Genomic DNA, 25,323 nt, shown 5'->3' on the forward strand with positions numbered 1-25,323 from the left:
CCCTCAGACATACAAACCTTGGTGGTTCAAAGAGGACAGAAAATGGAGCAGGCCAATCACCTGGTGGGGCTTGTTATCAGTGTGGTTTGCAAGGACACTTTAAAAAAGATTGTCCAATGAGAAGTTGCCCCCTCGCCCATGTCCACTATGCCGAGGCAATCACTGGAAGGTGCACTGCCTCAGAGGACAAAGGTTCTCTGGGCCAGAAGCCCACAACCAGATGATCCAACAACAGGACTGAGGGTGCCCAGGGCAAGCGCCAGCTCATGTCATCACCCTCACTGAGCCCTGGGTACGTTTAACCATTGAGGGCCAGGAAATTGACTTCCTCCTGGCCTTCTCAGTGCTAATCTCCTATCCCAGACAACTGTCCTCAAGGTCCGTTACCAACCAAGGAATCCTAGGACAGCCTGTAACCAGGTATTTCTCCCACCTCCTCAGGTGTAATTGGGAGACTTTTCTCTTTTCACATGCCTTTCTTGTTATGTCTTAGGGAGGGATATATTAGCCAAGGCTGGAGCTATTATCTACATGAATATGGGGAACAAGTTACCCATTTGTTGTCCCCTGCTTGAGAAGGGAATCAACCTTGAAGTCTAGGCACTGGAAGGAACAAATTCAAGCTCCAGCCTTAAGTCTTCCCATGGGACAAAACTTCTCTTTATACGTCACAGAGAGAGCAGCAACAGCTCTTGGTGTCCTTACTCAGACTCGTGGGACAACCCCATAACCAGTGGCATACCTAAGTAAGGAAACTGATATAGTAGAAAAGGCTGGCCTCACTGTTTATGGGTAGTTGTGGGGGTGGCTGTCTTTAGTGTCAGAGGCTATCAAAATAATACAAGGAAAGGACCTCACTGTCTGGACTACTCATGATGTAAATGGCATACTAGGTGCCAAAGGAAGTTTATGGCTCTCAGACTACCACCTGCTCAGACACCAGGTACTACTCCTTGAGGGAGCAGTGCTTCAAATATGTACTTGTGTGGCCCTCAACCCTGTCACTTTTCTCCCAGAGGATGGGGAACCAACAGAGCATGACTGCCAACAAATTATAGTCCAGACTTATGCCACCCGAGAGGATCTCTTAGAAGTCCCCTTAGTTAATCCTGACCTTAACCTATATACTGATGGAAGTTCATTTGTGGAGAATGGGATACGAAGGGCAGGTTATGCCATAGTAACAGTACTTGAAAGTAAGCCTCTTCCCCCAGGGACCAGCGCCCAGTTGGCAGAACTAGTGGCACTTGCCCGAGCATTAGAACTGGGAAAGGGAAGAAGAATAAATGTATATACAGATAGCAAGTATGTTTATCTAATCCTGCGTGCCCATGCTGCAATATGGAAAGAAAGGGAGTTCCTACCCTCTGGGGGGAACCCCCATAAAATACCACAAGGAAACCATGGAGTTATTGCACACAGTGCAAAAACCCAAGGAGGTGGCAGTCTTACACTGCCAAAACCAGCAGAGAGGAAAGACAGAGAGACAGACAGAGAAAGAGAGACAAAGTCAAAGACAGAAGGAAAGAGAGAGAGGAAGAAACAGAGAGACAAAGAGAAGAAGACAGAGGAAGAGACAGAGACAAAGAAAGAGTCAAAGAGAGACAGAGAGAGGAAGAGACAGAGAGACAGAAAGTCAAAGAAGGAAAGACAGGAAGAGACAAAGAGGGAGTCAGAGAGAAAGAGAGAGACAGACAAAGAAGAAATCAGAGACAGAGAGAGAGAGAGATAGAAGTGGTGAAGAAAAAACAGTATACCCTATTCCTTTAAAAACCAGGGTAAATTTAAAACCTATAATTGATAATTGAAGGTCTTCTCTGTAACCCTATAACACTCCAACACCACCTTGTTGTCAGTGTAAACAAGAGTGTAGCCCAAAAGCACTGAGGCCACTGACAACCCATAGCCTTCCTATCAAAAATCCTTAACCCAGCAGGTTTCCTACCACGGGATCTAAATCAGAATTCATTACCATACAAAGGTCCGACCAGATCTAGGAGGAACTCCCTTCAGGACAGGACAATAGATGGTTCTTCCTAGGCAATTAAGGGAAAAAGACACAGTGGGTATTCAGTAATTGATAAGGAAACTCTTGTAGAAGCAGAGTTAGAAAAATTGCCTAATAACTGGTCTGCTCAAACCTGCGAGTTGTTTGCACTCAGCCAAATCTTAAAATACTTACAGAATCAGGAAGGAGTCATCTATACCAATTCTAAGTTAATATGAACTGAAGGAGGTTTCATTAATAGCAAAGAAAAATTAAAATCCCAAACTTACAAAGTTTTCAACTAAAGTAAAGTTTGCTAAAAGTTAACAGTGCAACATGTATTATCCTACTACCACACACTCTCAAAGGATTCCTCAGACAGTTTGCAAGAAATAACAAAATCTATTCTTACTCTACAATCCCAAATAGACTCTTTGGCAGCAGTGACTCTCCAAAATCGCTAAGGCCTAGACCTCTTCACTGCTGAGAAAGGAGGATTCTGCACCTTCTTAGTGGAAGAGTGTTGTTTTTACACTAACCAGTCAGGGATAGTACGAGATACCACCCGACATTTATAGGAAAAGGTTTCTGAAATCAGACATCGCCTTTCAAACTCTTATACCAACCTCTGGAGTTGGGCGACATGGCTTCTCCCCTTTCTAGGTCCTGTGACAGCCATCTTGCTATTACTCACCTTTGGGCCCTTTATTTTTAACCTCCTTGTCAAATTTGTTTCCTCTAGAATCAAGGCCATCAAACTACAGTCTTACAAATGGAACCCCAAATGAGCTCAACTAACAACTTCTACCAAGGACCCCTGGACTGACCCGCTGGCCCTTTCACTGGCCTAAAGAGTTCTCCTCTGGAGGACACTACAATTTCAGGGCCCCTTCTTCACCCCCATCCAGCAGGAAGTAGCTAGAGCGGGCATCGCCCAATTCCCAACAGCAGTTGGGGTATCCTGTTTAGAGTGGGAGAGGTGAAGCCAGCTGGACTTCCTGGGTCGAGTGGGGACTTGGAGAACATTTCCGTCTAGCTAAAGGATTGTAAATGCACAAATCAGTGCTCTGTGTCTAGCTAAAAGATTGTAAATGCACCAATCAGCACTCTGTAAAAGCACACCAATCAGCAGGACATGGGCGGGGACAAATAAGGGAACAAAAGCTGGGCACCCCAGCCAGCAGCGGCAACCTGCTCAGGTCCCCTTACACACTGTGGAAGCTTTGTTCTTTTGCTCTTCACAATAAATCTTGCTGCTGCTCACTCTTTGCGTCTGCACTAGCTTTATGAGCTGTAACACTCACCGTGAGGGTCTGCGGCTTCCTTCCTGAAGTCAGCAAGACCACGAACACACCAGGAGGAGAAAACAACTCTGGACGTGCCACCTTTACAAGTCATAACACTCACTGCGAAGGTCTGTGGCTTCACTCCTGAAGTCAGCGAGACCACGAACCCACTGGAAGGAACAAACAACTCCAGATGCACCAACTTTAAGAGCTGTAACATTCACTGCAAAGGTCTGCAGCTTCACTCCTGAAGTCAGCGAGACCACAAACCCACCAAAGGAAGAAACTCCAGATACACCTGAACATCTGAAGGAACAAACTCTGGACACACCGTCTTTAAGAGCTGTAACACTCACCGCGAGGGTCCACGACTTTATTCTTGAAGTCAGCGAGACCAAGAACCCACTGGAGGGAATAAATTTCAGACACATGAGTAGTAGGTGCTGTGGTTAGGACAGGGTTGGCTGACCTCCAGAATGAATACACTTTCATTGTGACCAGGATAACAGCTGGGGTAACAGATATCACAAGATTGGCTGCGATGTGACCCTGAGGAGTACCTCAGCTTCATGAGTACAACCAACAGTGTGGCTACCACAAAGCATGTACTGTAAGCGGCTGCTGTTATTCGTCTCCAAACTTTTACTTTGTTACCCGGGCTAACAATCACTTGTGCTGGCAAGGAGCATAAAAGGGGGGTTACCTGCACACCAAGTAGCCTCCAAGGGGCTTTTCCCACGTTTGTAAGAGGCACAGTGAGTCTTCTACTATGAAGCTTTGAAATGCCAGCATCACTGACGAACAACTGTTCAAAGTGTTCCATCCCTTCTCATCCTTAGGTTTTTCCGAGATTTTGCTCTCAGATGACAAGTGCAGATATTTTCTAGATACAGCAGCTGTGACCAGACCAACCACACCACTGATGACTAGTAGGCTGATTTTCAGTAGAGTTCCAAGGAATGATCTGCTAGGCCTGACAGAGCACTCGAGAAGTACCTAAGAGTATGGCTGGCCCAGATTCAAGACCAGAGAAACCAGGTATCTTCCTCCAAATATAGGGCTCCTAGAAGGACACCTAGAAATTCAACACTCAATCACAATGTCATGTGATAAGTTATATGACAGGGCTTTTAATTGAATGCTGTGGGGACACACAGAGGAGATAATGAGCCAAACAGTAGGGGGAGAAGCAGTATCAGGGGAAATAATTCCTGAAAAAGGTGGTACCTGTGCAGAACCCAAAGATGTTGAGTTATTTGGGCAAAAGGCATTCCAGGCAGGAGGCAGACACAGAACGTACAAAGACTCAAAAGGTTGGATGGCACCATCTGCAGAGAACTGCAAGGAATTCTACATGGCCGGAGAACATGGTGTGACGGGAACATGAGATGGCAGAGGCACAGCCAGGGTCTTAGGAAAGACCTTTTTAAAATAAGAATCTACGAATGTACATTTTACCATGAAGAGGAAGGGAAACAACTGAAGGAATTTTAAGCAAGCAGTACCATAATAAAATTAGCATTAAAAAAAATTGTGGCGACAGTGTGGAGAACAGATTGGAGGGGAACAAAAGTCAAGAAGACGGGGAACAGCTGAAGTAATCCCTGTGGAGGAGGATGGTGGCCTAAGACGGCATCACTTAGAATGGAGGGAAGACGTGTCAAACACAGCAAAGAGGTCTAGAGAGAACTCTCAAGGCTTATTCACTGATTTATGTGAGGTGAGAAAAAGAAAGCACCAAGCATGACTCCTAGGCTGCAAGCGTGGATGTCTAAATGGATCGACCTGCTGTTCAGAGATAAAGAATAAGTCAACTCATATTTGAAAGTATAAAAATCAATGATACTGCACTAAATTTTAAAACATTAACGCAAACAAAGGCAGAGGTTGTCTCAGATAGTATGGATACATATCTCTGAGATAAATGAAAAGCTTACATTCAGAGAGGAGTAAGTCAGAGTTAAAGAAATTCCTGTCTAACATATGTTGATGAGTGAATAATCAAAGAATAAAACAGAAGGCAATTCACTAACAAGAGAGCCATCTACTGCCTTATAAGCATAGTGCAGCAATGAAATGCCACAAAAAAAAAAAAAATGTGGAAGACAGCCAGGAGTTTTTGACCACTTCACACTGGACATGTTTTTACAAAATATCGGATTCCTCCTACAAAAAAAATTCCAAGTGGTTAGCATGTTTAATAATAGCTAAATGCTTTCACTTACTTAAATTTCTCCTAAAAACATCAATTCAATAGAAAACATCATTTGAATACAAAACACTTACCTGCCATCATTGCTATCATACTGGCTTTATAGACATTAGTAAGAGATCCAAGCTCTCCTGTTGCTAATATAGTTTTCAGATGAGCCTCCCCACAGGCCTTGCGAAACTGACGAATCTCATCATACAGGGCTGGGAAAGAAAATAATTGAGGCAGTTACAAAGCAGGCAAGTGATAACATAACTTGGCAGCCGTTTAGAGCTGGTAGAACCCATTTCACATTTAGGAAACATAAAACATTTGTCACTTTCTAAAAATCACCCCAATTTAACATTGCCTGGAGCATTCTGTTGCAGTTCACATCCTGTTACAAGGAATGCTTGGTTTGCTACCATGAAACCGTTTCTAAGCCCTGGCCTGAGGTCCAGAGACATAGAGCTTTTTAAATATCATAATGACATGCAAATTATAAATAATTTCTGTCTTGTCCATATGATGGTTGCTTCCAACAAAAAACAAATGTAGCTACTATACATACAGTGGTGTACCCCTTTGAAAAGTAATAAAATAAATCTTAGGTTCTCATTAATTCTTCCATTCACAAGTAATAGGTTCTTTGGTTGAAATACAAAGCACACCTTTCTTGAGAGTTATGTTCATGACAATAGACACGGCAGCTTGCCCCACTGCCTGCCAGAGTATGTTTATATATCTGACTAAAAAGTGTTGAGCCTGGCCAGGTAGTGTTGGATGCATGTGCACAAAGCCATCTGTAGGGAGGCTCAGAGATGCTGCCTTGAATCTATTAACCCCTGAGCCCATGACCCCAGGACCACATCTGGCTTTGGAGGGTTCCACATTGTGCCCAGATTTATTTCATATTTCATATTCAAGGTAACATTTCATATGAAAGGTAACAGGATTTTAGTAAGCAAATTAGACCAAAATCATGGGTATTAAATCTTTAAAAACTTATTTAAGTCTTTTTTCAATGACACCAGTGGATTTTGGCTTTTACCCTGTATCAGGCCAGCCACTTTCATTTCTTGAACTCAGACTACTGCCATGGTATCAGGACCAAGGCTTTTTCTTTCCTTTGTATTTGAGAATCTTTCATAGGAAGTAGTTTTATAAGCACATGGACTAAACCAAGCAGGAAGGAAACATTCATAATAAGCGTTGGGGTAAGCATTTCTTAAAGCTAAAATGAGAGTTCTGTAATTCACAGGCTTACTAAAGTACATAAAAAAATGAAAAATTAGTCTCAAGTTAGCAAACTCAGTTCAAACCACAAGAGTTGTAACGGCCAAATAAAACTTGCCTTCTCAGTCCTAGAAAACATGAACTTGAAGCTCAAAAGTGAAAAATGAAGAGAAATGAAAGCAAATATTCTATTCCAAGATGCTCAGTTTAGAAAGTTTGTTACCACTGAGAGATGGTACCCACAGAAGGTGCTTCAATAAAGAACAGACTATTTTCACAGATCCTTAGTAACGCGCAGTTCTGAGTACTAGGGATGATTGATCTGAGATGCCACACCACCTACCTTACCCTGCCCATCTACCTAACCTGGGAGAAAATCATCCTACTTATGCCTTCAATGTGACAACCTGTGTAAGAATGTTAAAAATAGTAATAGACTATGTAGCAAAAAAATATATATATTCTTTTAATTCAGAGAATGAATTGGATGGAATGACATTTCTTGAGTTATTGAATCTAAAAAAAGAAACTTGTTCTCTAAGAACAAGTGACAAGGAAAATCTTCTGATCTAAAAATCCGAGAACACTAATCCAAGTTAACTTGTGATTTAATTAATGATTTTCTTCCACAAAACAGTGTTGTCATTAAAAGCTGGCTTTAGAGTGAGACAAATGCAGATTTAAAACCCAACTCCATCATTTCCTGTGGGACCTTCGGCAAGTTATTTCTCTCAGCATCAGCTCCATCCTTAAGGTGTCAATAATATTTACTTTACAGGGTTACTAGGAATAAGAGAGAGAGATACAAAGTACTTTGCATACTGCCTGACATGTTATAAGCACTCAAAAAGTTTAATTATTAAGTTCAGAATTCTAGTAAAATGAATTTCCACTAAGTGTTGTGTTATAAAAGTCAAATCTTATTTCATGGCCTGACCCAGTTCCAGTAACCAAAGTTCTGTTGTATGGATTACTGCTTACAATCAGTGAGCCATCAGACAAGGCTTGAAAGTATTTTATTATAGCAGTTGTTAAAGTGAACTTTGGCCTGTAAAACAAATTCTTAAAACACTGATCACAGCCATATTTGTGAACCAAAAAAATCATCCTTTTTCTAGAGTACTACCTTCTGATGCCAAGTGAATTTCTTGAAGTATAGTTAAAATTAACCAAGAAAACCAGAGGTATTTCATGATTCAGTCATTTGGAAGTTATGCTCTTTAATCCATGATCCAAACAGAATGAACCAAAAGTGCTCACTTACAACATAACTGGATTTACAAATATGCAGCCAATGCCTTCTCATTCGTTAACTGCCAATTTCTAAAATCATTTTACTGGCCTATTTTACCACATAATAGGGTCAAGTTTTTCTGAGAAAATATCTTAATCTTTAAGGTTTAACAGGTGGAAAGTTGTCATTTCTTTGTTACCATTCTGCCCAAAATATACTAGAACAATTATATCAAAAGTTATACCAAATCTGGTCTTTTTAAAATGTGACCTGGGCTCTATCAAGTGATTGCTTCTACCCAGGCCTTTGAATCTTACAGAGTGAGGCAAAGATGAAAGAATAGTTAGATATTTTCCTTATTAGTGCGGTATCAGCAATAGCAGGAGATCCAAAAGTCCAGTGTCCCAGAGGCCAGCGACCAGCCAACAGTGTGGTACCTGTGCTGGCCAGCAGGAGCAGCACCAGCAGTGGCCCTGGGACCACGCTCTTCCTGTGGCACAATCTGACTGTGTCCTCTGCTCCTTATTCTCTCATGGTCCTGCTTTTTTTCCAAGCAAGGCTTCCTCCTTATTCAGTGAGCTGCTTTATGTCTTTCTAATATAATAAATCCCCTTTCAGCTTCACTTAATCAGAATTGGTTTTGTTCATCTTCAACTCATGAATATTTACTGAAGACGTATGGTATTGTAGACAATAATGTGGGTTCTCCTGAGTATATGGATTCACACCCCAACTCTACTACTAGTTTATTGTTTGATTTGGGTAACTTACTTAACTCTAAACCTGTCCCACGTTCATTTACAAAATGGGAATGATAGAAGTATGCACACCTCACGGAGTTATTTTGAGCATCAAACAGGTTAACATACATGAATAGATAAGGACAATATCCCGCACATTGTTCATGCTCAAGGAATGTCAGTTCCTGTTTTCAAAGTTGTTGGTGGCAGCAGTGATGGTGTTACTGTTATTACTCGGTGCTTATCAGGCTCAGATTACAGAGGGACTTACAAAAGCTGAGGACACCATGATCTATGTTCCTTAAAGAACATAAAATCTCTTTGGGCCCCTAAAAAACAGTCTGGGGAAAAAAGTTTACTATATATCACAAACAAGTTTGTTTTTAAGCTAAGAACCCATGCTACATTGAATAGCAGACTCTTGACATAAGACAGTTTTTGCTACTTGCTACTTGTGTAAACATTTAGGAATTATTCAATTTCTCTAAGCCTAATTACTTAGGGAGGCTCAGTTTGCTCACATATTTTTGTGACGATTAAATAATACATGTGGCTAGAACAAAACGAGGCATTTAGTAGGCATTTAATCATTCAATACCAGCTTCCCACATTCTTTCTCATACACTTCCAAAAACCCAAAAATAACTATAATGAACAACAACAACAAAAAAAAGCAAGCACTGTCCTAATACTTATGAAAGCACAACTAGAATTTGCCGATCTTACATATAAGAAAAAATGGACCACTTCACTCCAACACAAGCCATAGAAACCACAAAGAAGCATTATTAGTGTTTAGGTCATTTTGAGTACTTTGACAGTACCATGATAGACACCTTGGAAACTAGATGAATGACATATGCTAATCAAAGTGGCTTGATGGCTGAAATGTAACCCAGTCAATCTCAAATTATATCCTTTAACAAACTCAGCTGGCACTTTCCTTTCAATATAAATAAGCCAAACAATGGAAAAATGAATGAGCAGGTTTTCCCCTATGTTCATAGGAAAGGACAATGGTGGGGTGTGGGGTTATTATAATTGCTGCTAGACCACACACACAGAGGAAATTACAAGTGAAGTAATAAGTTCAACAGATGCCCTTTCCAAAAAATTTTGCATGAGGAATAATTACTCTAAAGGATAAGAAATCCCCTACGTTTTGAAAGCTTATTCCCTCAAAAATGCTCAGTGTTCTCCACACACCATTTAACCATTCCCTTGTGAGATAGTTCAGTTACCTTCATGTTTCCAATGTGAAAAGTAAGATGTGGGCCAGGCACAGTGGCTCACGCCTGTAATCCCAGCACTTTGGGAGACCGAGGCAGGTGGATCACCTGAGGTCAGGAGTTCGAGACCAGCCTGGTCAACCTGGTGAAACCCCTTCTCTACTAAAAAAGTACAAAAAATTAGCAGGGTGTGGTGGTGGACCCCTATAATCCCAGTTACTAGAGAGGCTGAAGCAGGAGGATCGCCTGAACCCAGGAGACAGAGGTTGCAGTGAGCCAAGATTGCGCAATTGCACTTCAGCCTGGGCAACAAGAGCGAAACTCCATCTCAAAAGGAAAAGTGAGACATGGAGAGAGGAATGACCTGCCCCAAATCTTACAGAAAGGACTCGTCATGCCTTCATACGTGGAATAAAACTGTATTTCCTCAAAATTTTCTGCCTCTATTCCAGCACACATAACACACATGCATGCACAGGCACACTCACTGTAGTTACAACATATTCTCAGGGAAATACACTGCAGTGCTTCGAGCCACAGAGTCGTCAAAACTCAGAACCTAAAGGGATGTCAATTCCCTTCCAGTTCAAACTACTCACTTGACAGATGGGCATTATAATCCTAAGACCTGGTTTTCATGCTTCTAGGGTAAAAAAGCTGCATAAAATGAAAAGTTCCAAGGTAATTCAGAAACCTAAGATACTTAATTTTGTATAATACACTAAAAATGATCTATAAATTGCTCTTTTAGCTCTCCTGGATGGGAAGAAAACAAGAGTATGGTGCTACAGTAGAGTTCGCATTTTTGAATGAGGACTTTTCAGCCCTTGCTTGGCCGCTGATTAGTTGTGTTACTTGGGATTCATTTTTCTCCTCAAGATTAGATAGGAGAGCTTTACTTTTACAGCTCAAACCCTTCTCAAATTCTGCCAATAAATATAAAAGTATTAAAATGGTTAGGAAGATAATCATTTTTCCTTCAGATCCACCTTTAATAATAAGCACATGTAAAATGATGGTAAACGTTGACTTACTCTAAAAGTTTAAGCTGTTATAACTAAAATGAAAGAGCCTCTTGTTGATTTAGAAAGATGATTCTGAACTCTGTCTTTGGGAGCTCTCAACCACAGACAAGAGGGAGCAGGGATTTTCTCAAGTCACATACTGCCAAGCAGGTGAAGAGAAACCTAGCCACCATGTCACTGGGGCCTAGAGAAATTCTTAGCCTGCATGTTGCCACATCAGGGTGGAGGCAAGGTGAGGAGGACGTGCAGTCAGCTCTGGGGAAAGTGAAAGTCCTTACCAGCGAGGACTGAAAATTCTAGGGGTTGGGGAGGACGTGGTAAGTAGAGCCAGGAAGATAACCCGTAGGCTCTAGAGATTGTCAAATACAAAGCAATTGATCAACTAGGTAAATATTGATCAAAAAGATGAATATACTGAAGATAATGGATAATGGGAGCAAGATTTCTCACTGACAAGAGAAGGGGTATAAATATGGAAGGGGAAAGTAAGAATAAACCATGCAATGCTGGAGTGTAATAAAGGTTATCAGTGTGAAGTGGTAAGTTCTAAGACAGATTTATAGACTGACATACAGATAAACAAATATAAATGAATGTGTGTTTCTATGTGTGTGCTGTGTATATGTGTACGTTCATGTATTTACTAGATCTGTCTGATAAGAGGGCCTAGAAAAATAACATCCGAATAACAGTGAGTTATACCTAGCAGCCAGATCTTGGTTTCTAAATACAATTAATCAATAAAAGGAGGAAGAGCTCCTTGGAGAAATGACTGATTCCAAAGCTGGAGCAGACAAAGTCAAAGATACACCTGAAACATCTATTACAAGAAAGCAAGGAAGTTTCTAAAGAATGATGGGAACATAAAAAGGATAGAGGAGCCAGTTTGAAGCAGCTCCTGAAACCGTCTTTGCAAAATTATGACTGAGACAGTAAAAGAGATCTAACCTGACTGACTCCATCTTGTTTCTCACCTTTAAGCTGTCCTTGGTCCTTCCTGGGCACAGGCTGAACTAACTTTGGGAGGAACTTAGTTGATAGTTCATGGTTTAAAACAAGATAATAACAGCGCTTTCCCAAAACAAACCTCCTTCCTGCCTGGGGACTAGACTGCCTTTGTAGAACTAACAAGATTAGAAATTAACAAGATTAGAAATTATGGCTTAAGAGTCGTGCAGCTGGGGGCTGCAAGATTCCAACCCTCCCTAAACTGCTCCTAAGATCAGTGCTGGAGATATTTTGCAGGCCCTGCACTTGATGGATCAGCTGGCACCATCCAAATTGATAAACTGGCTCATTCGACCTTGTGGCCCCTACCCAGAAACTAACTGAGCACAAGAGGACAGGTTCAATTCCCTAGGATTCCATCTCCTACCCAACCAATTAGCATTCCTAGATCACTGACAACCCACCAAGTTGTCCTTAAAAACTGATCCCCAAATGCTCGGGGAGACTGACTTGAGTAAGAATAAAATTCTGGTCTGCCATACAGCTGGCTCAGCATGAATTACTCTTTCTCTACTGTAATTCCCTGTCTTGAGAAACTGGCTCTCTGTAGGCAGCAGGCAAGGTGAACCCAGTGAGCAGTTACACTCCCACTGGCCAAATCTGGGACTATCTGAGTATCAAAATAAATAATGATGGTAAAGGATTATAACCAATTGAGTAAAATAAGAATCAATGAGTTCTTACAAACAGGAAGGAAGGGAGGGAAGGAGAGAGACCAGTGAGGAGAGACAGGAAGGAAGGGAGGGAAGAAGAGAGACCAGTAAGGACAGAGGGAAGAAGGGAGGGACGGATGTCAATACCACATCTGGCTTTCTAGGGTTCCACATCATGCCCAGATTTGGTAATGCCAACTCATAAGTATAGAAGAAATGACAGAATTAGAAAATCAAAGTAATAGCTGAAAAATCATCAATGGATGCTAAAAGAGTGAATAAAAGTTAGATGAGGAAAAGGATATTAACATAGTCTCAAAATATCTCCATTCATAATCTGTATTAATTACTTATTAACATGCAAAATACTTATTAATTTTACAATGGAGAAACTTGGCAGAAACCATCTTTGCCAAGTAAAAAAAGGAACATCATCAATAATGGTACAAATTAACATCCTGTGACTCCTGAAATAATGCACTGAGAAGAACAGAGCAAAAGTTCCATGGTACGCCTGCCAAAAATGTATAACCTGAATCTAATTGTGAGAAAATACCAAACAAACCCAAACTGAGGTATATTTTACAAAAATAACAGGCCCGTAATTGTCGAAGACAAGGAAAGACTGAGGACTGTTCTTAGTATTCTTAGGTTAAAGAATATTAAAGAAATATGAAACAACTGATCCTAGACCTAATAAACAACACTATTGGGACAATCTGCAAAATCTGAATACTCTGTAGATTTAATGGCCATATGGTTATCAATGTTAATTTCCTGATTTTGATGCACTACTGTGGCTTGGTACAAGAGTGTCCTTGTCCTTGTTTTCAGGAAACACACACTGAAGTATTTAAGGGTAACAGGTGAACAGGTCTGCAACTTATTCCCTAATGGTTCAGAAAAATATGTATGTAATACGTCATTTATATATGTATGTACACACATCACGGAGGAAATAAGTCAAAAAAAGCAAATGGGGTAGCACTTTATAACTAGGGAATCTCAGTGATAAAACTGTAGTCTTGTGTACCAATTTTACAACTTTTTTGTAAGTTTAAAATCATTCAAAAATAAAAGTTAAAAAATAATTTGATATGTTTGTTGTAATTTAGCATCCAGATATTTTTCTTACAGGAGGGCTTTTTAGACTATCAATCACTCTATGACTTCTATGACTTTAAAAAGAAGTGATTATATATGGTACATATTATTCTGTAACATGCTTTTTTCCTTCAATATATCCCTGACATATTTCTATGTTAATAAATACAGGTCTATGGAGCTATTATTAATGGCTGCACAATATTCCATCACATGGACATAAAAAATTTATTCAATCATTTTCCTATCGGATACTTAAGGTTCCAGATTTTTTGCTATTACAAGTAAGACTTCAGTAAATGTCCTCACAGTTAAATATCTGCAACCATCACAACCTTATTCTCCAGAGCCTTTACTATTTTTTCTGCTTACATATCCACATGTAATATATGTCTGTTGTTAAAACTTCAAACCTTATGAAAACTGGAAATTCTCTATTTAAAAAAAAAAGCAATTCTTGCCATGTACTAGAAAAATAATAATTTGGTAGGCTATTATCAAAGGTGCCTGACAAATGAAAATGGAATTCCAATACCACAACTGCAAAGTGGTCAGAATAATGCAAAATTTAACAAAACACATACACCAGAGAAGTGGCTGGCATAGTGATGTCCCATTAAAAACCTATTAATAAATGTTTTCACTTATAATGAGGTTTTCAGGGGTAGTGAAAGTGGGCGTGCTAGAAACCCAGGATATATTACACTGCAGATGCTTAATCAATATAGTGGCACAACTAGCAGAAGAGTTGTCTCCTGTTTGTCTCCCCACATCCCTCCTACTACTGCCACACTGAGAAGTAGAAGTCATAACCTGACCTCTGCCTGTCGTTCCCAGCTGAAAAACAAGTGAGGCTGTGTCAGTGGAGTACTCACTGACAGAACTCAGAGCACTCGGCCACACTCAGAAAGGCCTGTGTGCATCAGTGTGGATCCAAGGGCTGGAGAGGAGGCAAAGGGGTCAGACTGCATGTTTGAAACAGCATCCAATCAGATTGACAACCTGCCCTACCTTCTGCAATGCTGTCCCCGCACACCAGCAGAACTTGCATCTATAGCATTTTACTTTTCTCTATTTAAGATGAACTTGCAAGTCCAGCACTAGATCGTGGAGTCCTGCACCACTCTCCCACTGGTCCCTGAACACAGATCCCTTCTCCTGAGAGTTGTGAGCAACTTTCCCCTGTCCCTGGTACTGACTGCAGTGGCTCGGGACCATGGCCCCGCTCCCCACGCCTTGGCTTCACATTGCATACATCGTTCCCTCTCTGGGTGCACGCTAGGGGTCCCTGACTTCTGCCCTGTGCGTGAAATGCCCCGGGACACATCACGAGGCAGGAATTGGATAAATTTTCCCTAGAGTACACATCATGCCCTGTCTGCAGGAGGTCAGTTCCTGCAACCTGCAAATCTTCCTGGGCAAGGAGGTGGTGGGCAACTGCATCCAGGAGCACATTAAGCAGCTGCATTGCAAGGGGGCCCTGCGGGACAGCCAGCTGGCTGGGCTGTGTGCAGCGTCTCCAAAAGGTGAACTGTGGGTGACCAGTTCATGTAGACTGGGAGCAACAAGAAGGGCTGCAAGGCCATTAGCTTCCTCCTGTCCCTCATTGACAGGCTGGTCCTCTAGTGCAGGAGCCACTGGGAAAATACTATGTGAAGGAGAGGTCCAAGGCAATGGTGGCTTGCTATCTTAAAAATGGAATAGGTTACATTCATCATGCGGACAACCCCAACAACAATGGCTGCTGCATCGCCTACATCCACTGTCTGAACAAGAATTGGAATACCAGGCTACACGGTAGGATCCTATGGCTATTTCCAGAGAAGAAATCGCTCATGGCAGATGTGGAGGCCATTTGTGAAAAACTCCTGTTCTGGTTAGACTGCAGGAACCCACACGAGGTGCTGTCTTCCTATGAGACCAGATGTGCTATACTGTTTGGTACTTTGATAATGAAGAAAGGACAGAAGCCAAAAAGAAATTCAGGAATTTAATTAGGAAACATCTGCCCTCACTGAAGACTGACTGTACTCCGAAATCTGCTGGCCTTGTTCATTTTAGCAGTGGTTCCTGAATTTTCTTTAAGAGTTGAGATCTGGCCCGGTACAGTGGCTCACGCCTATAATCCCAGCACTCTGGGAGGCCGAGGCGGGTAGATCACCTGAGGTCAGGAGTTCGAGACCAGCCTGGCCAACATGGAGAAACGCCATCTCTATTTAAAAAACAAAAAATTAGCCGGGCATGGTGGTGGACACTTGTAATTCCAGCTACCCTGGAGGCTGAGGAAGGAGAATCTCTAGAACCTGGGAGGCGGAGACTGCAGTGAGCCGAGATCATACCATTGCACTCCTGCCTGGGCAACAAGAACAAAACTCCATCTCAAGAAAAAAAAAGAGTTGACATATAAAGATGGCCTCTTCAGTGAGGAAAAACTCCCCATCCCTGTCTTATGTGTGGGACTTTGTGTTTTCTTGACAAGACTCATGGACCTTCAGATGCTCTCTTTGCTGGATGAACTCGTTTGCTATTCCACCTCCAGAAATTTCAGCAGACATCCCAGTTGGCCAGCAGTTTACCTGATAGATTTCATAACACTGGGTATCAAGACAAGAGCCTAGGAGCATAGGTGAGGAAAATAATCTTGTATTTTAATTTCCTGATTTGAAAGGAGCTTTGAAAAAAAAAAAAAAGAAAAGAAAACCAATGGCAGATGCCACAGAAAGGCACCATGGAAGCCTTAACAACAGAAAACAAAAATTTGTGTCATCTGAACAGTTTCCAGATGTTCTCAATATGGGGCTCTTGGGGTCTCTGGAGAATTATCACAACCTAATGACAACAGTATTACCTCTAGAAAGAGCTGCTGTCATAGTGATCAATCTGTAAATGTCCCATGGGGTGGACACTCGTTTTTCCAAGTCTTGCAACCTGGATTTTTTTGCCTTGGTCCCATTTTGCTGAAAATAATGACTTTCTGAATAAGGATGGTAACACCATTTAGTCTCCATTTTCACTTCTTACCTGGAGAACCTAATCACCAGAAGCTAAAACTAGACATTAGGTTTTTTCGTGTTGCTTTGCTGGAATGGAATCTAAATTTAAATCAAAGGAAAAATATCTACTTGGTAATTTGGTGTCAACCTCTGATAACAACATGGAAAGAACTAGGTCTACAGATAAACAATCAACATGTATACATCTTGAACAATCTGAAAGGGGAGATGGAGTTGGAAATGTGGGTGCACCTGTTTGTTTGTTTTTTTTTCAGTTTTTTTAATGAGATCATTCTTAACACTATTTTAAAAAATAGAATGGTATATTTTTAAAAAGGACATGAAAATTTTAAAACTCTCAAAAAGCTAAAAACACTTATAAATAAATAAATAAAATTAACTTTCTTCTCTCTAGGGTCCACCTGAAAGGAAAGTATCTTCTCAATTTTGAAGCAGCTGGCAATCTGCTAAGTATTCTGGAAAAGCACTGCTCCAGACAACAAAAACTCTGTTACTAAAACTTATATGTTTAAAATTATGATTTAAGTAAGAATCCAAGTGTTTAAAGACTGTTTCCTATCTAAAAGTCAAAAAGTATATTTCCTTTTATATTTCCTGCTATTCAAAGGCACTTAAAAAATAATTGTTAACGAACATATCTAAGCAATTATTTTTTGAGTATCAGAAAGATGTTCAACACTGCACAAGAATGGCCTGAATATAACTCTTAAGATAATTATATGTACAGTAAAACACTTAATATAAAATTGAACAGCCACCTTTTAAACTAAAGAAGTCACAAAATGTTCAAGAACAGTTTCATTCACCAAGGCAACTAATTAATCTTGTGAGACTAAGGCAGAGAAAAGCTAACACACCAGATATAATAATAACCTACAAGAGATAAGATGCACATTTTTATCAATAGTGCCTAAAGTTTTGAAGAATTGTAGCATAAAAATAAAACCCATAAAAGTATACAGTTGTCATAAGTATTTCCAGAATTTCTGTTATATACAACTCCTAAAACAGAGAAACCACAAATTATAGATTATGTAATTCCTCCCCAAAAAGTGTCTATAGATTTAGAAACTACTTTTCTAATAAAATATGATTAACACTCTATAAAAGAAATATACCAATTTATATGATATGTTCTTTCTACCATCCTTCTTGTGTAAAAATCAGCAAATAAGAAAAATAGATTACTGCACAGATTCAAGGTCTTTAGGATTCTCTTCATATAAGAAAATGAAAAATAATGTGACTTTGGTGCCGATATTTCATTTTCTTATCCTAAAATGTTTGATAGCCATGAGGTATGTACTTCACAGGCCAGATTTAAGATAGCAATTCAGGGGTAAACAATTGAAGGAGATGAAAAGTACATGAGGCTCTGGATACAGGAGACAAAAGGTACTTCCAATTGCTCACTGAACATGATATGCTGCAGAATATCAGACAATCCTAGCCACCTTTGGAATGACATCTGCTGGTGCTCCAGTATGGAATCAGTCTCCCAAAGCTAGTAAAGCCAGCTCCAGGTCCTCAGCTCATGGAGCTAGATTCCTGAACAAGGTGCAATCTTACAGCATTTCCCTGTCACTGGTAAATATGTTAGGTAAACAGATGCAACAGAAAAAGTCATTTAAAAAGTAAAATGAACACCTCTGTATATTAACAGAGCACGGAAATTAATCAATTTTTAAAACCTGCTCAATAAGATTTATGAGATGATGAACCACTTCTGGTGAATGCTTTCTTCAAAGAACTGTTTATATGTCAACTTCACCACCACCATTAAGAAATATTGTATTACATGTACAAATCGTGGGAATAATATTCACTGAAAATGAAAACACTAAATATAAAATCAAAGATCATTATAGTTCTAAAGGGTTGTAGAAATCATTATGTCCTATCCCCTCATTTGTAACATTTACATGGAAGCAGAGAGAAGTGAAGTGTTTACCCAAGGTCTAGGTATAAATTATCAAAATCATAAAGACTAAAACCCAGGTCTTTAGAGTTCCACTTTATTCACTTAACACATGTGCTATGTGTCCCTTCCCTTGATAACAGACCATCAACAGGGGCAGGAGGAAGGAGAAGGAGAAGGCAACATTGCAGCTAGCAAGGAGGGCTTCATCTAGGTCAAGCAACAGGATGATCATTTTACATACATTATCTAATTTCTTCCCTATTGTAACCCTGTGAAGTAGATGTCATTATCTCCATTTTACATAGAAGGAACAGAAAACACAGAGAAGAACCTGTCCAAGAGTAAACAATAGAGCCAAGATTCCAACCAAGATCTGTCTAAATGCAAAGATGCAACTTTCAACTATTCCTGCTTTCCCAGTACTGTCCTCCCACAGTGCATTTGTTCGGGATCTGACTGTGACATCAGCAATGACTGGATGGCCTGGCTGGCTGGCTGGGTGATGCCCCCATTTGGATGCTATCTTTTTCAGAGAGCACAGCCATCCCAGGGAGAGGAAAGCCTTCTTTTCTCAAGAGCACAGAAAGCAGATGCATTTCTTAGCTAAATTCACTGGGATAACACTTTATTCATCAAACTCTCCTGTTTACAGCTAACTACAGATCCAGGCTAAAGGCATAGAAACATATAGGAAATACAATTAATTGTATATAAATATATTTATATGTTTTTATATATTTTTGTATATATTATATATTTATATATAAATATATTTATTGATTATTTAATAATTTATTGTTAAATATTTATTATTTATTAATTGTATATAAATATAAATACAAATAATTGTATAAAAATTAAATTAGTACTAGTAATAAAATAAAACATACAATATATGAATGTATTCAATGTATGAATTTACATACATTGCTGTATGTAAATTCAACAATGCTTCCATTATCTGGCACCTAAAGTATATGCAACTAAGAACTGGAATTATGTCAAAAAAAAAAAAAAAGAAGAAGAAGAAGAAAGAGTCCTGAGTTAATACTTCTTAATAAGGACCTGGGACTGGTGGGGAAGGGGAACAAAATCACCTGGAGAGATTTTCCCCATTTAGGAGCCTATTCCTCCCTCACATACACACCTCAATTCTTTCATCACAAATGCCCAGGCGGATATGCTAGATCCTGTCAGGAAAGCAGCTGGGGCAAATCATTTGAAAATGTTTGTGAGGTATTATAATTTTGAGAATCAACAATACATGCCACACCCTATTTGTTTAAAACTATGGTGATAAGTGAGAAATGCAGCTGTCCACATTTCCATGTCCAGCTGGACAGGAGTGACAGAAGGACTGTCAGGGAAGGACAGTGTGCCATCACGAGCTCAACATGACCTAACAGTAAAAAGCTTAACTACTAAGGAGCAGGCAAAAAAACAGTAACAAATAAGAAGATACATAAATCAAAAAAGAGTCTGGACTGTGAGCTATGAGGCCAATCATCTCAGAGATTTCACTGGCCCCTGAAAGCATCACTGTATTCTGGGATAATATAATCAGTAACAAAACAGTTTGGAACAATCAATAAAAAATTGAATTGTATTTAATAAAAATTGTTAAGAAAGTCAGGGAAATGAAAATATTTTTTAATAGTTTTCTTTTTTTTTTTTTTTTTTGAGACAGGGTCTCACTCTCTTGCTCAATCTATTTTAGAAATAAATCTATTAGGCCACACACAGTGGTTTATGAGTGCAGTGGCATAATCATGGCTCACTGAATCCTCTGCCTCCCAGGCTCAAGGAATCCTCCCACCTCAGCCCCAACCCTGAGTAGCTGGGACTACAGGCACATACCACCACGCCAGGCTAATTTTTGCAATTTTTTTTTTTTTTCAGAGATGGGGTTTTGCCATTTGTCCAGACTGGTCTTGAACTCCTGGGCTCAAGTGATCTGCCTGCCTCAGCCTCCCAGAGTGCTAGGATTACAGGCATAAGCCACTGTGCCTGGCCTAATAGATTTATTTCTAAAATAGCTAGATTTCTCTGATTTCATCAAGGTTCAGTGATCTTGAATGTCTACTTATATGTAAATGATGGGTGAAATGCAACATGGTATAGTGATACAACGGAATACGGGTTCTGGAGTAGGTGGCCCTGGGTCCAGGTGGTCCTGGTGCTCAGGAGGTTTGGTTGTCTTTGCCATAAGGAATGTAACTTAAATCAGCAAGGACATGACGTTTCCAAAGGGAAGTACACCAAGGTTGCAGAAAAGTCGCACTGGGACAGACTCTGAGAACCACAGTTCAGTGTCCATGGTTCTCAGAATCTGAGATTACAGAGGAGGTGGAGGAGCTTGCAGATGAGACGCAGGGGTAATCGGAAACAGAAAAGAAGACCTCAGGAACGCAGTCACCAAAGCCACGACAAGAAAGTGTTACCAGAAGGAAGGAACAGTCTGCTGTGTCATAGGTTGCCTGGTAATGCTAAATAAACAACTAGGGAGTATGACCTGGACAAAATGAGATGAGAGGTCATTAGTATATTAGTTTGAACTTCTCAAGACAAACAAATAAACTCTTTTCAAAACAAATTTTTTTTTAGACGGAATCTCACTCTGTCCCTCAGGCTGCAGTGCATTGGCGCAATCTCGGCTCACTGCAACTTCTGCCTCCCAGGTTCAAGCAATTCGCTCACCTCAACCTCCAGAGTAGCTGGGATTACAGGTATTGCCACCATACCCAACGAATTTTTGTATTTTTAGTAGAGACAGGGTTTTGCCATGTTGGCCAGGCTGGTTTCGAACTCCCGACCTCAAGTGAGGAAGCCGCCCTGCCCCCGAGTGTCGCTGCGGAAACAGAACTTAGGGCGGCGCAGAGCAAAAGGGGATGAGGCCTCCCAAAGTGCCCGTTTCAGCCTCCCAAAGTGCTGGGATTGCAGGTGTGAGCCACCGCACCGGGTCTTCTTTTCAGAATTTTAGTCATGAAGGGAAGAGAAGAAAGGAGGACGTTGCTGGGGATGAAGGTAAGGGAAAGCCGGCATGTGGGTTCTTTCGTAAATGGCTAAGAAAAGCTTGAGTATGTCTAAATGCTTAATGGCAATGAACTGGCAGAGAGAGGCTGATGACACAAGAGAAAGAATGCCCAATGGATAGAGCAGGGCTTCTGAAAATGCAGGGGGAGATGAGAGCCACAGCACAGTGGAGGGACTGAATTTATGAGGAAGGAGCAAAGGAAGAAGCAAAGAAAAGCAGCCCTGATACAAGGACCTGGAGGGAGCTCCTGTCTGATGGTTTTATTTTCTCTGAGAAGTAGCAGGTAGTTCACATGCTAACAGTGAAGGAACTTCAAAGAGGGTAGAAAAGTAAGAAATTTCAGGAAAGTGGACATTTTAAATGGTCACTAAGGAGAACCCAGAGAGGAATATGAGACCTCCCTCACCCCCAAACTCCAGTCTCCACTAGTTCATACCCTAAACTGTGGACTCTCATGTCCATGAGAAATGGTTAAGACCACTCTAAAGGGCCAGGTTTAAAAAATGAGGTTCTTAATGAGAACACAGGGACCCAGGGAGGGGAACAACACACAGTGGGGCCTGTCGGGGGAGGGTGGAGGCAGGTAGTGCATTAGGGAAAATAGCTAATGCATGCGGCACTTAATATCTACCTAGGTGATGGGTTGATAGGTGGAGCAAACCACCATGGCACACGTTTACCTATGCGACAAATCTGCACATTCGGCACATGTCCCCCAGAACTTAAAAAATGAAATTAAATGAGGTTCTTTCTATTGTGCTATACCAAGTATCCCACAAACCTCACTGCACAAGGGAGAGGGCCCTAGATTTAAAAATGCAATTGCTTGATAGACATTTCCATCCACAAATTCCAAGACATTCGTTTACGTTCATATTTTAATAAACAGCTAATATTAAAACATGACACAGAAAAATACAATATGCAATTAAATTGAGAATCAAAATTAAGACAAAATATTGCAGTGAAAAGTCCTAAGTCATTTCAGGTTTCTATTTAGAATTAAATTTCTAGTATTAATGTTCCTTTTCAATTTGTTTGGGTCAAGAGGTTATTAACACCAGAAAAAGAGTTAATATAAAAGTATGGTCCAGGACAAAGATGTGTCATTATATTTTGCATAAATGCCTGTTATTGGGAAATTATCAGTTCTTAAAAACAACCATTCCTAGTTCATTAAGAGGCAGTCAATTGCATCAAAACCCATCTCCTATTGTATTTTATTTTCCAATTAGTAGCATAATATAAACCATATTTCTATGTCCACAACTGCTTAATAAAAGGTGTAAGTTATAAACTCTATTTCTATACCTACAATTGCTTAAGATATAAAGGACACATAGGTTTATATACAACTAAATCACATAAACTTTATTGCCAGATTTGTTTTAAATACTGTGCTTACTCACTTTTTCATTTTACTCTAGCCTTAAATCTTAGTGAACTAAAAGCAGATAAGCAAAATTAATATATAGGAACAGAGACGTCTATTTAAAATATGCCTTATAAGAATGACTGTAATTGGCTAAAACACACACATGAACAATCATAAAAAAGGAACACAAAATACAAGAAGATATTTGTGAACTGTCAAGAATTTAAACCTGGCAAGAATTATAAATGTTGATGAGTATTAATGGGGAACTTGGGGAGCGGAGGGGTGAAGGTAATGGAAATGGGAATGTACAGGAAAGTAGCTAATATTCCAAGCTAAAAACTCTATTTTCCAGCTTACTTGAAGCCAAAAATGGCCACGTCACTCAGCTCAGGCCAACGGGCAAAGGTGTAATAAGCAAAGGTGTTGTGTGAGACTTGATGTGAAAAGCCTTTCTTTCCTGTGATCTAAAAAATGAGTGTAAGGGGCTGGAGCTTCAGAAGCCATCTCAGACAATGAAGTGCTCTTGATATTAAGAGCAGAAGCCACGTGCTTTGGAACTGGAATATAAACGTAGACCGGGTCTCCAAGAACTCTGTGGAGCTGCCACACACCCCTGAAATACCTACCCCTGGACTTTATATAAGAAAGTAAATACTGAGGGTTTAAACCACTGACTGAACGTTTGCTACTTCATAACCAAAAGCAATTCATAATTGACAATCAATGGAATTAGGCTTCACAAATAGACAAACAAAGGCTTTACAGAGATAAATGAATAGAAAGAGTCACAGGAAAATACCCATGAGATATAGGCAAGTCCAACAAGCAGGTTAAATAAGAGATAAGATCCTCTCTCTTATTTAAACTTTAAAAGAGTGTGGGGATAGCATGCTATGTAGAGAAGTGTGGAAAGTTACACCCTGCAGTGTTACCAAGGGTTATTTCAAGGGAATGAGATTACAAGGAATATCCACTTCCTTTATGACTAGTGGGGATTTTTGTTTTTAAACAGTGAGTAGGTATAGTCTCCATAATTAGTATAAAATATGCCTTTTGATACACACACATATAAAGAGACAATATATTATCCTAGCTTTCACTTGTGATATCATTAAAAATTTCTGGTTAGGCTGGGCGCGGTGGCTCACGCCTGTAATCCCAGCACTTTGGGAGGCCAAGGAGGGCGGATCACGAGGTCAGGAGATCGAGACTATCCTGACTAACACGGTGAAACCCCGTCTCTATTAAAAATACAATAAATGAGCCAGGCGTGGTGGTGGGCGCCTGTAGTCCCAGCTACTCAGGAGACTGAGGCAGGAGAATGGCGTTAACCAGGGAGTCAGAGCTTGCAGTGAGCGGAGATTGCGCCACTGCACTCCAGCCTGGGCAACAGAGGAAGACTCCGTCTCAAAAAAGAAAAATAAAAATTTGGTTAAACTATTTATTATAATGACTTTTTTGAAAGAGAGAATTTTACTTTTCTAGCTACCAATGACCTCATCTTTAGTATACAAAATGTATTTAAGACAGAGGTAAAATCTATTTGATTCTTTAATATCTACTTAAAAAAACAAAAGCTTGTTGCTGGAAAGGGCAATGTCTTATTGTATTCTGATGTGACGGTGAATCATTAATCTCATGATAGTCATCAGAGCTATGTATAAGAAAGCAAGAAGTAAAAATAAACTTAGTCAACTAAATAATCCCATATCTTCAAAGACTGCAAAAATTAACATAAAAAAGGGAAGTTTCCTCCAATACATTCCAATAAACTTTGCATAAAAGACTTGCCTAGAGTGAAGTACATATTGAGTAACAAAACAGTACAGAATAGTAGTAACTTTTCCCTTCTAAAGAAAAAGCATGTTGGTAAAATTGTTTTAAAAGTTATGAATCTATTGCATGGAAGCAACTATTCACCTAAGCACTCAAAAGGATCTGAGAAGTTCATGCAGGTAGGCAACTGCCTAGATTTATGAGGGGCACAAGGATGAGTAATCTTAGTCATGCTTTCTCCTAAATTCACCCTTTGATCTACTAACTTGTCATCTAAAACAGTGACCTCTAAAACATACTACATCGTATCTCATCATCTGATTCACCAGGGAAGAATGGTGACACTCTCTTAGGTAAGAGCATGCACCTACCTTCCCACTGGCCTGTCAGCACCAGGCTTCTGTTAATTACCACGTCGATTTCTGTAGCTCCATCTTCCACAGCCAATCTGATCTCTTCTAATCGTGTCTTCAAATGAGTCTGTCCAGCTGGAAATCCAGTGGCCAC

At 40.1% G+C, this 25,323-nt stretch overlaps 1 protein-coding gene across 1 annotated transcript in view; it reads right to left on the reverse strand.

Annotated features, from left to right (window-relative positions):
• LOC105481566 (deoxyribose-phosphate aldolase) overlaps positions 1-25,323 on the reverse strand; it is a 129,612-nt gene that overhangs the window by 60,049 nt on the left and 44,240 nt on the right. Inside the window, exons 5-6 of the mRNA XM_011741230.2 lie at positions 25,188-25,322; positions 5,560-5,688 (exon numbers count right to left, since the gene is read on the reverse strand). Coding sequence (XP_011739532.1) covers positions 5,560-5,688; positions 25,188-25,322 — 264 coding nt within the window. The remainder of the gene's footprint in view (positions 1-5,559; positions 5,689-25,187; position 25,323) is intronic.

Source organism: Macaca nemestrina, chromosome 10, assembly GCF_043159975.1.
Source record: "Macaca nemestrina isolate mMacNem1 chromosome 10, mMacNem.hap1, whole genome shotgun sequence".
Taxonomy (NCBI): Eukaryota; Metazoa; Chordata; class Mammalia; order Primates; family Cercopithecidae; genus Macaca; species Macaca nemestrina.